The following is a 15,838-nucleotide window of genomic DNA, read 5'->3' on the forward strand; positions in this document are numbered from 1 at the left end:
GGTCACTTGTTCCATAAGATTTTCATCAAAATAAATATTTAAATGCGTATCGCTTTAACGCCCTTTCTTATAACCCTGGGTCTTTTCATATACATAATAATTATTTATGTAACTCCAGTGAGCTACCCATATTCTTTGTCCATTTTCCTATGGGGTCTTAGTTTTTACTTTTTATTGAGTTACATACATTTCTTCTATTAGTCATATTTTTCATGAAGTATTTTAGTGTACATTTGTTTTGGAAATTTTTCTTAAAATAGCCCACATTCATCTTGAATAATTTTTGTTAAATAAGGAAAGTTTTTAAGCAAATTATCACTATAAAACATCTGAAAAAGTAAAAATTTCAAATATTTCAGAGTCTTTGTGATAACCAATCAGACCAATCATTTCCAAAGAATTAAAAAAATTTAGAAAATTTTAAAATTCATATTTAATTATTTAAACAATACAAAATATTAGGCAAATGGAGACTAACTGAGACACAGCACTTTGATTACACGAGACACATCCATGCTTCTCCCTGAATCTAATTGAAAATTAAAATATACTTTATATTCAGTGAAATATAGGAATCAGAAATGGTAATTATTTGGGGGTTGATCCTTTTCGTTTAGTTTCTTTGACACTTTAATTATATTTATGGAAGTAACTGGAGTTTAAAAAATATGCAGTTCAGTGTCAATCTCTCAATGTTTACTTATATTTAAAAAAACTGTCATGATAAAATTGAGGGCTGAGCAGCCTATGACTTGTTGGTTTGCAAAATTCTTAAACAGAAATCGCCAAAGTATAACATGCATTCTCCGGCTAATTGTGCTTCCAGAGGGTTAAGTGTGAGAGGTGAGATGTGTGAACACCAAACACCTTTCCCCCAGTTCTGCTTAAAAGTCAGAATTGCTCATAAGTGGATTACAAATAGCTTAGTTTCCCTTTACGAAGATCTGTGAACCCCAAATACTTACTGTTGAGTAGTTCTGAGTTTATAGTCTTTTGAATTTAAGCACTGTCTTTTTAGGCCTAATGAGTGTCCCCTTCTGTGCAGGGCTGGCTGGTTACTATGGCTGAAGCCAGAGGGGGCACAGAGTAACGTGGGCTGTCTGACAGATATCGTGTTCTTCTCTCTAAACTTAATGTGCTTCAGTGGGTGAATATTGATCCATCCAATAGGAGGAAACTGCCTGTAATATGTTTACATGTACCAGATAAGGAACGGAGAAGAAAGGTATGAGAAAATGTCCTATGTTGATATATGTAAACATCATTGGTCTGGGGACACACATTGTGTGATAGGAGTAATTTATCCCTTCTTGTTACTTTTTCTCCACAGTGGCATTAAATAAGGAAATGTGCCAAGTGTCCTGGTGCTGCTGTCATTGGGAAGGTATCGTAACAAAATGCTAAGGATTAAGATGCACTAATAGGAGTCCTGTGTTGGGCCTCTATCATGGGTTGAATTGTGTCCTCCAGAAAGATACTAAGTGGAAGTGCTAAACCTCCAGCACCCCAGAAAGTGACCTTATTTGGAAATAGGTTCATTGCAGATGCTATTAACTAAACTGGGATGAGGTTACACTACAATTGGTTGGGCCCTTAATCCAAGAAGGCTGGTTTCCTTGTAAGAGTGAAATTTAGACACAGATACACATAGAGAGTAGACGGCCAGAAGACAGAAGCAGAAATTGAAGTGATGTATCTATTAGCCAAAGAATGCCAAAGAACACAAGTCATCACCAGAAGCTACAGGAAAACCATGGAAGAAGTTTTTCCTCCAAGTCCTCAGGAGGAACCCACCCTGCTGACATCTTGAGTTCAGAGTTCCAGCCTCCAGAGCTGTTAGAGAGTAAGGTTCTGTTGTTTCAAGCAACCCAGTTTGTGGGCCTCTGTTACAGCTGCTCTTGCAAACCAACACAGGCTCCAAATCTCTAGCCAAACTGCTTAATAATTTTGCCTCAATTTCTTTATCTGTGGGATAAAAGTTATAATAGCAGCCCAGTGTGAGGATCCAATGGACTTCTTTATAATGGGAAAGCGTCTACGTTTGGCTACCTGGGGCTTCTGGCCTTAAACCTTGCACCCTTCCCTATCAGCACTACTGCTGCAGCTTAGAGACAGGGGCTGTTAAACTGCAGTACACATTAGAATCACCAGGAGGGCTTGTTAAACACAGGAGGCCTGACCCCACCTCCAGAGTTGCTTATCCAGGAGGTCTGAAGTGAGGCCTTGATAACTTGGGAGTCTAACACATTCTCAGGTGGTACTGATGCTGCAGGTCCGGAGACCACATTTTGAGTACTATGGAATTTCACTTGGGGAAGATTTATGGGGAACAAAGTAACAAGGCCAGCCTTTGAGGGAATTCTGAAAGGGCGGGAGGCTTTGCATCACGCATAGATAAGCCTTATTCTTGTCATCACAATGGTCTCAGCTACCCTGCCCTTCTCCTATGCTGTAGCACATGGACATTTATGCTGTCTTATTGGCTACAGGTTCTTTTCCAATCTTCATTCCGAACTAGGAAGTTATTTTCTTGCACATTCTGGGCTTGGACTTTAATATCTACCTATTTTCCGTTTTGAGCTTCCCTGAGTGATGAGGTTTGAGATCTGATCTAAAGTTAATTTTAGCATCCCTTTGTTTGGCCTCCCCCATGAACCCTTTTCTTCATGACCTCTTCCTTCCTAACACATACTTTCTTTTCTAAAATTTCTTACATATATGTATGTATATATATTTAATTTATTATACTTTAAGTTGTGGGATACATGTGCAGAATGTGCAGGTTTGTTACATAGTTATACACGTGCCATGGTGGTTTGCTGCACCCATCAACCCATCATCTATAATAGGTATTTCTCCTAATGCTATTCCTCCCCTAGACCCCCAACCCTCAACAGGCCCCGGTGTGTGATGTTCCCCTCCCTGTGTCCATGTGTTCTTAATGTTCAACTCCCACCTATGAGTGAGAACACACGGTATTTGGTTTTCTGTTCTTGTGTTAGTTTGCTGAGAATGATGGTTTCCAGCTTCATCTATGTCCCTGCAAAGGACACGAACTCATCCTTTTCTATGGCTGCATAGTATTCCATGGTGTATATGTGCCACATTTTCTTTATCCAGTCTATCACTGATGGGCATTTGGGTTAGTTCCAAGTCTTTGTGAACAGTGCCGCAATAAACATATGTGTGCATGTGTCTTTTTTTTTCTTTCTGTTTTTTATTATTATACTTTAAGTTCTAGGGTACATGTGTACAACGGGCAGGTTTGTTACATATGTACACACGTGCCATGTTGGTGTGCTGTACCCATTAACTCGTCATTTACATTAGGTGTATCTCCTAATGCTATCCCTCCTCGCTGCCCCCCTCCCCACAATAGGACCCGATGTGTGATGTTCCCCTTCCTGTGTCCAAGTGATCTCATTGTTCAATTCCCACCTATGAGTGAGAACATGTGGTGTTTGGTTTTCTGTTCTTGCGATAGTTTGCTGAGAATGATGGTTTCCAGCTGCATCCATGTCCCTACAAAGGACACAAACTCATCCTTTTTTATGGCTGCATAGTATTCCATGGTGTATATGTGCCACATTTTCTTAATCCAGTCTGTCACTGATGGACATTTGGATTGATTCCAAGTCTTTGCTATTGTGAATAGTGCCACAATAAACATACGTGTGCATGTGTCTTTATAGCAGCATGATTTATAATCCTTTGGGTATATACCCAGTAATGGGATGGCTGGGTCAAATGGTATTTCTAGTTCTATATCCTTCAGGAATCTCCACACTGTTTTCCACAAAGGTTGAACTAGTTTACAGTCCCACCAACAGTGCAAAAGTGTTCCTATTTCTCCACATCATCTCTAGCACCTGTTGTTTCCTGATTTTTAAATGATTGCCATTCTAACTGGTGTGAGATGGTATCTCATTGTGGTTTTGATTTGCATTTCTCTGATGGCGAGTGATGATGAGCATTTTTTCATGTGTCTGTTGGCTGTATAAATGTCTTCTTTTGAGAAGTGTCTGTTCATATCCTTTGCCCACTTTTTGATGGGGTTGTTTGCTTTTTTCTTGTAAATTTGTTTGAGTTCTTTGTAGGTTCTGGATATTAGCCCTTCGTCAGATGAGTAGATTGCAAAAATTTTCTCCGATTCTGTAGGTTGCCTGTTCACTCTGATGACAGTTTGTGCATGTGTATTTATAGTAGGATGATTTATAATCCTTTGGGTATATACCCAGTAATGGGATTGCTGGGTCAAATGGTATTTCTGGTTCTAGATCCTTGAGGAATCACCACACTGTCTTCAACAATGGGCGAACTAATTTACACTTCCACCAACAGTGTAAAACTGTTCCTATTTCTCCACATCCTCTCCAGCATCTGTCATTTCCCAACTTTTTAATGATCACCATTGTAACTGGCATGAGACGGTATCTCATTGTGGTTTTCATTTGCATTTCTCTAATGACCAGTGATGATGAGCTTTTTTTCATATATTTGTTGGCTGCACAAATGTCTTCTTTTGAGAAGTGTCTGTTCACATCCTTTGCCCACTTTTTGATGGGATTTTTTTTTTCTGGTAAATTTGTTTAAGTTCTTTGTAGATTATGGATATCAGCCCTTTGTCAGATGCATAGATTGCAAAAATTTTTTCTCATTCTGTAGGTTGCCTGTTCACTCTGATGCTAGTTTCTTTTGCGGTGCAGAAGTTCTTTACTTTAATTAGACCCCATTTGTCAAGTTTGGCTTTTTCTTTTACTTTTTTTTGAGACGGAGTCACCCAGGCTGGAGTGCAGTGGCATGATCTCATCTCACTGCCACCTCCTTTGTATATGACTTACTAGGTGCTTAATCATACATTCACCTATGGAACGAGTTTTCATGTGGTGGTCACTCAGAGACTTTCCCATTGATTTGTAAACCCCCCCACCCCCACCTCACTCTGATCATGTTCAGCTAGACTTAGGAAGCTAGGCCATCATTGATCCTCCAAAACACTTTAATTTCTTTTAAGTTTTACTAAATTTTCCAAAACTTTTCCACCCATTGATTCATTCATGAAATGTGGAACACCTCCTGTGTGCTTTCAGTGTATGCTCGGCATGCAGTGGTGAACAAAACCCAATGGTACATGCCCCTGAGTTTGCAGAATAGTGAGAGAAGGGGGAGATACACATTTGAAAAAATCACATTAATACATGCAAAATCATAGCTGTAACAAGTGCATCAAAGGAGAGTAGTACTTAGCTCTACGGGACTATACTGGTAAAATTTGACACTGTTAGGAAATTCAGAGAAGTCTTTTGAATGGAGATCTGAAGGGCATTCAGGGAATTAGCCGGGTATAAAGTAGAAAATGATCAGGCAGAGAGAATAGTGTGTGCAATGCTTGGCTAGATGAAGGAGTGTACCAGAGACCAACCTTTAGTGTGGGCATCAGGGTACATGAGAGGTGCCGGTGCCGTGTGGCTGAACAAGTGGGGAAGTGCCCAGAGCGCATAACGTTCTTAATGCTGTGTTCTCATTCTGACCAGATCTGAGCCTTTGGGCATCTCACTTGTTTCCACTGGCTACCCTCCCATCTGTCATCAGACTTCCTCCACTTATGATGTGGACTTCATCCCTCTCCAACTTCTCACCAGTGCTCTGTCTCAGGGGAATAGGCACCCCAGGGAAACAGGCATCCCTTCTCCTTTCCCAGGTGACCTCTCCATTTGGCCTTTCTTCCTTCCCTACTGCATTCTCCAGTGACTGTGCTCAGTGAGCCCGTAAGTCTCCAGGGTGACTTATATCTGCAATGTAACTGGTTCCTTCCCTTTATTCATTAACACACCCAGATGGTCCAGCTTAAGAAACAAACAAACAAACAGAAAACTTCCTATCAGTTCCTTTGTTATCCATGACCTAATGACTGGCTTCTCCCTTTTCATTGGTGGTAATGGCGTAGGGGGACAACTGCCTTTGCTTCTTCACTTCCCCTCTTCCCCTGACTCCTTAGTCAATTCTGCCTTAATAGAGAATTCTTCATTGTTAAATGTGTTCACTGGTCTTAAGCTTGAGCTTTGGATGGGATTTCCTCCCCTCTGTAATACACCTTCCAAGCTAAGGGCATCTTAAGAGTTGCCGTCAACATTCCCCAATTCAACTTAATTCCATTCACAGAAAACTAAAAGTATTTTCTAGATCTTCGATCTAAGGAATTTCCTACTTGGCAAACTTGCTGTAACTGGACCTCAGAGAAAATTAATTTTCCTGAAAGGATAGCATTTTAACGTTAAATGTTTGAAATGTAGTTTTTAAGTGGTGCTTTATATTTGATTTGATGTCTTTGAAGTCGGCATTATATGTGTGGCCCAGAGAAAAATACAAGCTGAGCATGTTTAATAAAACAACCAATCCGAAAAATTGTTTTTCAAGGGGAAAAAGAAAAGCCTGAGCCAAATAAAGATGAATCATCTATATAAATAGTTGTAAATTGTCGATTGTTTTATTCCTTCTTAAAGTGTAATTTTCTGTTAAAAACATAGTAAAGTAGGGCCAGGCTGGTGGCTCATGCCTGTAATCCCAGCACTTTGGGAGGCCAAGGTGGGCAGATCACAAGGTCAGGAGTTTGAGACTAGCCTGGCCAATATGGTGAAACCCCATCTCTACTCAAAATACAAAAATCAGCCGGGTATGGTGGTGGGCACCTGTAGTCCCACCCATTCGGGAAGCTGAGGTGGGAGAATCACTTGAACCCAGGAGGCGGAGGTTGCAGTGAGCCGAGATTGTACCACTGCACACCAGCCTGGGCGACAGAGCGAGACTCCGTTTAAAAAAAAAAAAAAAAAGTAGTAAAGTAGAATAAATATATTATCAGTATTAGTTTCATATATAAAATTGATACAGAATATTGGAAGCTTGTACTCAGAGTTCTTAGTATTGTTGACAGGTTTATGCTAAATTAAATAATCTCTGCTTTCACACTTGGATTTTCTATAATCAAGAGAATGCATCATTTAGATGATGGGGTAACGTGCACACTGTGACTAAGGAAAAGCTTTTCTCTGTAAGGCTAACTAGCTACTAAAATAGCAACAGAACCTGGCCTTTTTTTTTTTTTTTTTCTTTTTTTTTTTTGAGACAGAGTCTCACTCTGTTGCCCAGGCTGGAGTGCAATAGCATGATCTCGGCTCAATGCAACCTCCTCCTCCCAGATTCAAGTGATTCTCCTATCTCAGCCTCCCAGGTAGCTGGAATTACAGGCACATGCCACTGCACCTGGCTAACTTTTGTATTTTTTTAGTGGAGATGGGGTTATACCATGTTGGCGAGGCTGGTCTTGAAGTAGTGATCCACCCACCTTGGCCTCTCAAAGTGCTGGGATTACAGGCATGAGCCACCAAGCAAGGCCAGAACTTGACCTCTTTAACACAGTACTTTTAACAGGCTGACTAGCCAAATCCTGTGTTCAGGGTTAACAATATGCCTTCAACATCTCTAGTGATAATACTCAGACAAGGATAGAATAAATAAGCCAATGGTAAAGATGCCCTAATAATTTGCCCTTAATTAAGATGATTCTTATTCCAGAAGTGCCACTGCCGTCTCAGAGTCCAGTTGCTTGGCATTTATTTGCAAGCATTCAGATGCCAATTCCCAGGGGATTGGGAGGTTCAGACCCTGGCAGCCTGAACCATATCAATCACATAAACAAAAGGTTTGATTTATAAATCATAATGTCAATATCTTATAGGGAGAATTGACAATTTGCTAAAAGACTATACTCCTTGTCACTCAATCTGTCCACCCTTTTCTGAGAAGGAAGCCTAATGCAGTGCTTAGCAGGAACTATAGTTGCCTAAATATCTGAGTTGCTAGCCAAACAAGAAATGGATCTGAGATTAGAATATTATTGCAGAAAGGTGAAAGGGGATGTACCGCCAAGTGTTTTTGATTACAAGCAAGAGAAAGCAGTGTTGCCTGAGTGAACAAAGGGGAATTTATGGGAAAGGCATTGGGAGCTGAATTATCAGGACCCTGGAGAACCGGGCTTGGACACATCGAAGAAGTAGTAACCATTACCACTGAACAATCTGGTCAGCCAGTTTCTCAGTCTTTTTGACCCTCTGCTGGACCCAGCTTTCAAAATTTAATCAGGCTTTTAAAACTGCAATTAGCCCATATCTAGCAAGTATTTGTATTATCTGTGAAGAGTTATAAAGACACTGCACTCAAAGAGGTAAGCAAGCATCAGAGACTATATATGCATGTCTACAGTACATATTTGACCAAATAAAACACAATCAGGGCTGAGGCTTCAAAAATAAAGAGGGGACATGAGGGTAAAAGGATGGGGAAAGACTTCAAAGGAAAAACACTGCAAATGGGCACTGGAGGTGGCAGGATTTTGTGGAGAAGTTAGAACTATTTCAAACTGGAATGGAAATAGTGACCATGGTACAGATGTAAGAGTCTGACATGAGTCACCCACTTGGTTAAGCCTTTTCTTCTCCTCTGTGATTGGGTTAAAAGGGTTTAGCTAGGTGAAAAGGAAGTTTTTGCAGGGATAGGCCCCTGTACTTTGGAGGGAGGAGGGCTATATGGGAGAGAAGGAAAGGTGGGGAAGGTGGCCATCCCTGGCAGAAAGACCACACATCCACTTCAAAAGAAGTTAAAAAAAAAATGCTTCTTTCTGTGTATCTGTTGGAAAGTGGGTGGTAGATGACAAAACTGGAAGCAAGGAAACAAAGATGGTCTTTCCCTTGCTTTCTACTCTCTAGGAAAGGGCATGTTAGCCCTGCCCTAGCTGGGTAGGGGGTTCAATGCTACTGGTTGCATCCAAAGGCACAAAATCTTAAGTTAAGTGCCACTCACCCTGAAACAACTGTCTGGGTCATGCACAATCAAGGTTTTAATATCTGGTGAAGGCTTTTGAACATCAGATCCAATGTGGTCAGAAGAAAGCATCAGTGTCAATGATACATTGTTCATTCTTTTATTTATTTATTCATTCATTCATTCCTCTTCTATTTATTAACACTGACTAGAGGCTCTACCCTGAATTGAGGCTAAAGGCTAGAGTAGAAAAAGTAAGGATAAGTCACTTCCTTTCATTGCCTCTCTTTTCTCATCTCTAAAATAAGAAGTTGGAGTTTAATGCCTTTGCTTTGCAATGTTTCTTGTGCTTAACGAGCTTACACATGAAGTCAGGAGTAGTTTGCCCCGGTATGAGCCAGAGGCACAGTGACAGGGGTTGAAGCTCAGAAAGATGAATGCTGCTGCTTTTCCTCTGCCTCCTTGAAGCTAGGGACCCTCTGAAAGGTGCCAGGGATGCAGCAGCTCTGTGCAAATGAGAGGTCTGGTATTTGCCAGAAGCTTTAGCATAATGCAAGGAGAAATAGTGCATGAATGATGTGATGGGATTATTGCTGACCACAAATTTACTGCCCAATTAGTGAGCTGGTATTGTGTGGGGGTTTCATTTAATTGGGACTTTCCTGAGTTGATCTAGGTTTATTTAACATTTTACATTGATTTTTATCTCGGGAGACTAGGGCAGCATGCTGAATTACAACAACCTTTTACCAAAGCTCTTCCTCATTGACTTTTGATTCCCCTTTCTCTGCATTGTGCTTCTGCATTTCTCTCCAAAGCCTCTATTGAAGATTCTTTGCAACCAAAGACAGCATCCATGTTTAGAATTGCTCAGTGTCTGGGGTATTTATTCCTCTGTATTCAAGTAACAATAAATGTCCATAGGAAGATTTTTTCAAATTACTGGTCTGGAAATCCCTTGGAATTCAAGGTCCAGCCCACACATGTCTTGATACCTTCCCTTCTGAGTCCCAGCATCTCCTACCATGATGCTTGCTAGTACGAGGAGCTTAACACATTTCTTCAAAGGTGACATCTCAAAGGTCTTTAAAGGCATAAATTGTGGCTTCAATATAAATGCTGGCTTTAGATGATATATCAGTCCGTTTTTACGCTGCTGATAAAGACATACCCGAAACTGGGCAATTTACAAAAGAAAGAAGTTTAACTGGACTCACAGTTCCACGTGGCTGGGGAGGCCTGACAATCATGGCAGAAAGTGAAAGGCACCTCTCACATGGCAGCAGACAAGAGAAGAGAGCTTGTGCAGGGAAACTCCCGTTTTAAAAACCATCAGATCTCGTGAGACTCATTCACTATCACGAGAACAGTGTAGGAAAGATCCACCCCCATAATTCAATCACTTCCACTGGGTTCCTCCCACGACACATGGAAATTGTGAGAATTACAATTCTAGATGAGATTTGGGTGGGGACACAGCCAAACCATATCAGATGAGGTGCAGAGGATGCCTGGGAGACTGAATCAATGGTTTCCAAAGGATTTAATGCCCTTAAGTCATTTTTTTTCTCCCAAGGTAGTTTCTTTGAAGTTAAGCAGCATGAGACTTTAAGTTGGTGGATGAAGAACCAGGGAAAGATAGAAGCTGACTTTTGTATAATGTAGGGCTCAGTTAAGTATTCAAAGTTCCAAGGAGGCGATTCAGGCCCCCATTTCACATCTTTCTTGGTTAGAGAGCAGAGCTCCTATCCATCCCAGGCCCTTCCACTTTGTAGATCAGTTGTTCTATCTTTTGGCAGCTTCATCCAAGATCTATCCTATGAAAACGTTTCATTGTTCAGATCAGGGACCCGGTAGTAAAAATTAACTATAAAATACTTTTTTTTTCTATTATGCAAGTAATTGGTAGCCTTTTAAAAATTGGAAACATAGAGAAAAAAGTTTATTCCTAACAACCAGAGCCTCAGTGGATTAAAATTACTCAGTTTTCTCACTGATGCTACATGCCCATTGAACATCAGCTGGGGACTCTGCCCTGCTTTAGTCTCACTCTGGATACTGGCTGTCAGACCACAGCTTTTTAGAATATTGTGGCAGAGGAAAAGAGAGCTTTGCAGCATCTCATACTCACATCTCATATTGCTTCTGCAGAAGTGACAGTCACTTTTCCTCCTAACCCTCTAGTCAAAACTTGTAACCATGCCTCCACTTAACAAGAGGTTTGGAAAGTGCAATTCTGCCATGTAGGGAAAGGTATATGAACAGCGGTAAGGGCTACCACGCTGGAGAATAGCTCCTTTCATCTGCCTCTCTCTGCAGCCCGTGTCTCTAGTCCATGCGCTCTACTGCCCCAGTGCCCACCACTGCTTGACTCTGCTTTTGTGTGTGTCAGTTCACATTATCAATAAGGACCATGACTGGTAGCTTTATGGATGGAGGACCCTTTTGTATCAGGTGTTCACCCTGTGCCCAAGCTGCAGTGCCTAGAAGAGTGGGGGTGGGTCTGTGGTTCCTATCAGGCTGCAGGAGTTGTGGAGACACGGAAAGTATTTCTAGGACTCCCATTTGGCCTTTCTGTCTCTACGCATCCTTGGCAATTTCTGCCATCTTGGCTTCTCCTTCTTATCACGTTGGTCCACATACGGGGACAGCGTCTAAGTTTTTTCTGACCAGCTCCTCAGTCCTAGAAAAACCAGACTTGGTTAAGTACCAGAGCACAGAAGGCATTTAGTGCTGCTCTGCTCCCAAGTCATCTATCAGTTTCACTTTAGCCAGTCATGCCTCCTTGGTTACATATGAAGTATCTATATATAACTTCGTACCATGCTTTTTCACATTATATTTTGATTTTTATCGGATCAGAAACCCTAAATCCACAAGCATAACACCAAGTTCACATTTGGGCTTTTTCATTTCTGTAACCAGATGATTAAACGCTAGTTTGTAGTAAGACTTCAATTCAATTCTATTTATCTGTCCAGGCTTAAGGGTTCCTGTTCTTCTTTTTAAGTCATTAAATTGTATCAGACAAGGGGGAAAAACCGTATGTGGCTTTCCCTAAGGTAAGATAGGCTTAAGGGATATTGAAACTAGGGCAGAGAAATGTTTTCTGTGACCAACCAGTCACGGCAAGGCATAGAAGGAGCAATGACTTATTCATTAGTCCAGAGAGAAGGCCAATCCTTTTCGGGCTGCGGCTGCAGAGAGGCCAGGCTCAAAGGGGAGGAGAGCCGTCTGCAGGCAGCGCCGCCGCGGCCACCTGGAAGCCCAGCAAGTCACCTGAGTCGTGCGGGTGCCAGCGCTGCCAATCTGCAGCGACCCGTCCGCAGCACCCGGGGGCAGGAATACCAGCCCCGGGACAGGAGGACGTCCTCGGCCCGCTGACTAGGGATCCACCCGCGGGTGCCGCTGAGCCACATCCTCGCAGCGGGCGCCGGAGCCCAGGTACCGCGCGCCACAACACCTGCCCGGGCGTTCCCGCGTTTGGGGCGGGGCTTCCCGCGTCCCCTTTAAGAGGCCGCGTCACCCGCCCTTGACGTCAGAGTGTCTCTCCGCACGAGCCCGCGTCCTGCTAGGCTCCGCGCCCTCGCGCCCACAGCCCCGGCGGCGGCACGACCAGCGGCGGCCAGGCAACCGCGCCGCCCCGCTCGGCCCTCCCGTGCCGCCCCGCCGCCTCCCTCCCGCACCGCAGCCGCCAGCGCGGCCTCCTGCACCATGTCGGTGGCCGGGCTTAAGAAGCAGTTCCACAAAGCCACTCAGGTAAGGCGCGTGGCAGGTGCGTCCCGGGGCAGTCCGGGGCGAAGCTGCGAGGGGCGTGCTCGGCGCTGGCCGTCCGGCGGTAGCTTGGGGACCTCGGCACCGCGCCTCGCCCGCGCCGGCCGCGCCCCGCCTCGCAAACCAAGGCGGCGGCTCGGGGCATCCCCAGGCTGGGCGTCCGCCCTCGGTTCCCCACCCCCGGCTTGGTGCGCGCTGCCTGCCCGCGGGTCCCAGGCGTCCTGCCTGGTTGCGCCGCTCGCCGCCCCCGCATCACCTCGCACCCGTGTTGCAGGAAGGGGACCGCGGCTGCACTGCTGCCGCGGCTCGCAGGTGCCCGGGCGGCGCGGCGGGGGATTATGTAAAGTCGTCTTTTCCCGGGTGACCTTGCGGAGTCGGTGCGCCCGGCTGTCCCGGGATGTGTTGGCGTGAGCGGTGGCCGCACTGGGGGTGGCGGCGCGGAGGCCGGCGGTCTGCGCTCCTCTCCCTTCCTCTGTGGTCAGAACCCTCCTTCCCCGCCGCCCGCAGGCTCCAGAGGAACGGAAGGCTGGGGGCTTCCTTTGGAGACTCGCATACATTAACTTTTCCCCGGAGAACTCGGTCGTCAAACTCCTTTGAGGCCAGGGCATGACCGCAGTCTGCGGGTCTTAAATATTTCCCTTCAACAACCGAATTGTTGAAGACTTAAAATCATCATGTATTTTAAATCGTTTTTAATGAACGTTTGACATCTTGGATGTGCCCGTTTTTCTTGATGGGGTTAATAGGTTGTGACTGTAATAAAACTAATTAATTTAGATTCTAATAATTAAAATCATTGGACTCGAAGAAGTTTACATAGGGACAATTAAGCGAATACTTATGCTGTGACCTATTTCTTACATAATGTGTGTGATTACTAATTTTTTATCTTTCCGAAACAGGTTCAAATTTACGGGATCTTTAGCTAAGGATTTTGATGACTTACCTCGAAATGTTTTTCATAATTTAGTGTTAAATAGTTTTTCATAGGTTAGCCTTAATTCATGAGCTTTCTCATAATGTCTCGGAAGTAGTGAGGTTTTTCCTGGGCTACCCCAGTGGCAGCCCTGTTATGAACCACATCCAGAAAAGGTGAGGGTTGTGTTTTACAGAACCTTGGTTAACTTAGGGTGACAGATGTGGCGTGAAATTCACATCGTGTGTGTGTTTCCACGCATGTGCATCATCTTCATCACATAGACTTGCCTTTATAGAATCAATTATACCTGTCAACTTAGGAAATCAAGAAAAGTAAGACTATTTAAAAATGTTTCCTAATGTAATTATTTTTGCTTTTCTATTACAATTGGAGTTACCTGTGACCTCTCTGCCAGACATGTTTATGAAAGTAAGTGCTTTGTTTGTTGATGTAGTTTGGAAGGCTTCTAATAACTTTATACTGCAAGTTCTTTCGGATTTACAGAACCAAGCATATGTGCTGCCCAGGAATTCTCTGGAAGGACTTCTTCGATATTACTAACCTTTTTGATTGCTCAATTGGTCACTTCTCTATAGCATACCTCAACAACACTGCGTTTACCAACATGACATCTTTTTTCCACTTTGATTCCAAAGATTTCTTTTGCAAAGCTTAGTGCCCTCAAAGGCAATTAAAAGTCTTGGCTTTGGAGTGGGAAAGGCTAAGGTTTGAATCCTGCCTCTACTGCCTCTGACCTTGAGAGAGTATTTAACTTCTGAATCTGTCCTTGCTAAAGTGATAATTTCCATTTCTCAGGGTTGAGGTGAAGAGAAACGAGTGTGTAGAACACACGTAAAAAGTGTTCAATAAATGATAGTTGTTGACATTAAGGATATTTTTATTAGTATAAAATACTACCGCTTATGCTATGAAGAAGTTACCCAAGCTAGACTTTTTAGTTTTTCCAACTTAAAAAATAATTAGAAGGCTCCATTTCAGCTAAAGCTTGAAGTTCTATGTAGCTCTAAAGTGTAGAAAAAATAATTTGAACTGTGTTAGGAAAGAAATTAAAAGGTTGGAGAAGGTCAGCGTGTGATGCGATACAGTTACTATTTATCACACCGAATCCAAATGCAGAATCACTGCGTCATTGTCTTCCTTTTACTGAAAAGCCTTTTATTTGAAAGGTGAAGCAGCACGTGATCTCTTATCCATAATTTAGTGTAGCACACTTTTAGAAAGTCTAAGGCACAGGTTACTGCTCTGTGCATATGTATATTTAGGAGAGTATGTAATATCTGTGTTAATGTTTGCATGTGACAAAAAAATTACAGAAATAGTCCTGTCCTACTTTTTTAGCCATTTTTTTCCATGCAGGTCCGTGAACCTGATGTTATCTACAGAGAAGCTTTAGACCTAGAATTACTTCCTTTTGAGAACTGATGTGCTGGATAATATAGCCTGGGTTTGTTTGTTTGTTTATTTATTTGAGACAGAGTTTCGCTTCTGTTGCCCAGGCTGGAGTGCAATGGCGTGATCTCAGCATACTGCAACCTCTGCCTCCTGTGTTCAGGCAATTCTCTTGCCTCAGCCTCCCGAGTAGCTGGGATTATAGGCATCTGCCACCACACCCGTCTAATTTTTGTATTTTTTAGGTGAGACAAGGTTTAGCCATGTTAACCAGGCTGGTCTTGAACTCCTGACCTCAGGTGATCTGCCCACCTCGATTACAGGCTGAGCCACCGCACCTAGCCCGTAGCCTGGGTTTATAAGTGGAAGGAGTCTGTTCAGGCAAACGTTTCTTTCTATGGAATTGAGCTTTTTTGCTTGTGTTAGTAAGGGATGATATTTATGTTAATAAAAGTATATTGTTTGTACTTGGAATTTCTGATTAAATGTGTTACAACTGTTGTCTTATATTAAAATTGATTATTTCTACCTTGTTGCTGACAGTTATTTTCAATATATTTACAATTTGGAGGTAAAAAATGCTTTTGCCAAGTAAAATTTATTAGAGGAGAAAATCCTTTCCACATGAAAATATATAAAGATACAAAAAATTGGTCATCTTATTTTCATATACTTCATTACTTAATTGCTCATAAAGATTATTCTTTTTTACTGTAAAAAGGGGCAAATGATCTTGTGTTGCTCTTTTAGTGAGTTTTATTCATATTGAGATTTCATTTTACAAAAGTCATGTCAATTTTTTTTCACTTGCTTTAAACTGGCAGCAACTTAGTTAAAAATAGCTGTTTCCAGTGAACATGAAGCTCCTACAAAATCTGTACTTTTAAAAATTCACTCTATCGTGCATATGATGTGTAC

The 15,838-nt window shown here is 42.6% G+C and overlaps 1 protein-coding gene across 2 annotated transcripts in view; it reads left to right on the forward strand.

The window, feature by feature from the left end:
• Positions 1-12,056: 12,056 nt before the first annotated feature.
• The window catches only part of SH3GL2 (SH3 domain containing GRB2 like 2, endophilin A1), a 236,923-nt gene continuing 233,141 nt past the window's right edge, over positions 12,057-15,838 (forward strand). The window contains exon 1 of one of the 2 annotated variants that reach the window (XM_073021633.1): positions 12,057-12,261. Coding sequence is in view for 1 of the 2 variants with exons in the window: in XM_007969156.3 (XP_007967347.1) it covers positions 12,532-12,576 (45 nt within the window). In the remaining variant the exon portion in view is untranslated. Of the gene's footprint in view, positions 12,262-12,300; positions 12,577-15,838 lie in introns of those variants that run through there. The other variant, XM_007969156.3, reaches the window with a different exon arrangement.

This window comes from Chlorocebus sabaeus, chromosome 12 (genome assembly GCF_047675955.1).
Source record: "Chlorocebus sabaeus isolate Y175 chromosome 12, mChlSab1.0.hap1, whole genome shotgun sequence".
In the NCBI taxonomy this organism is placed as follows: Eukaryota; Metazoa; Chordata; class Mammalia; order Primates; family Cercopithecidae; genus Chlorocebus; species Chlorocebus sabaeus.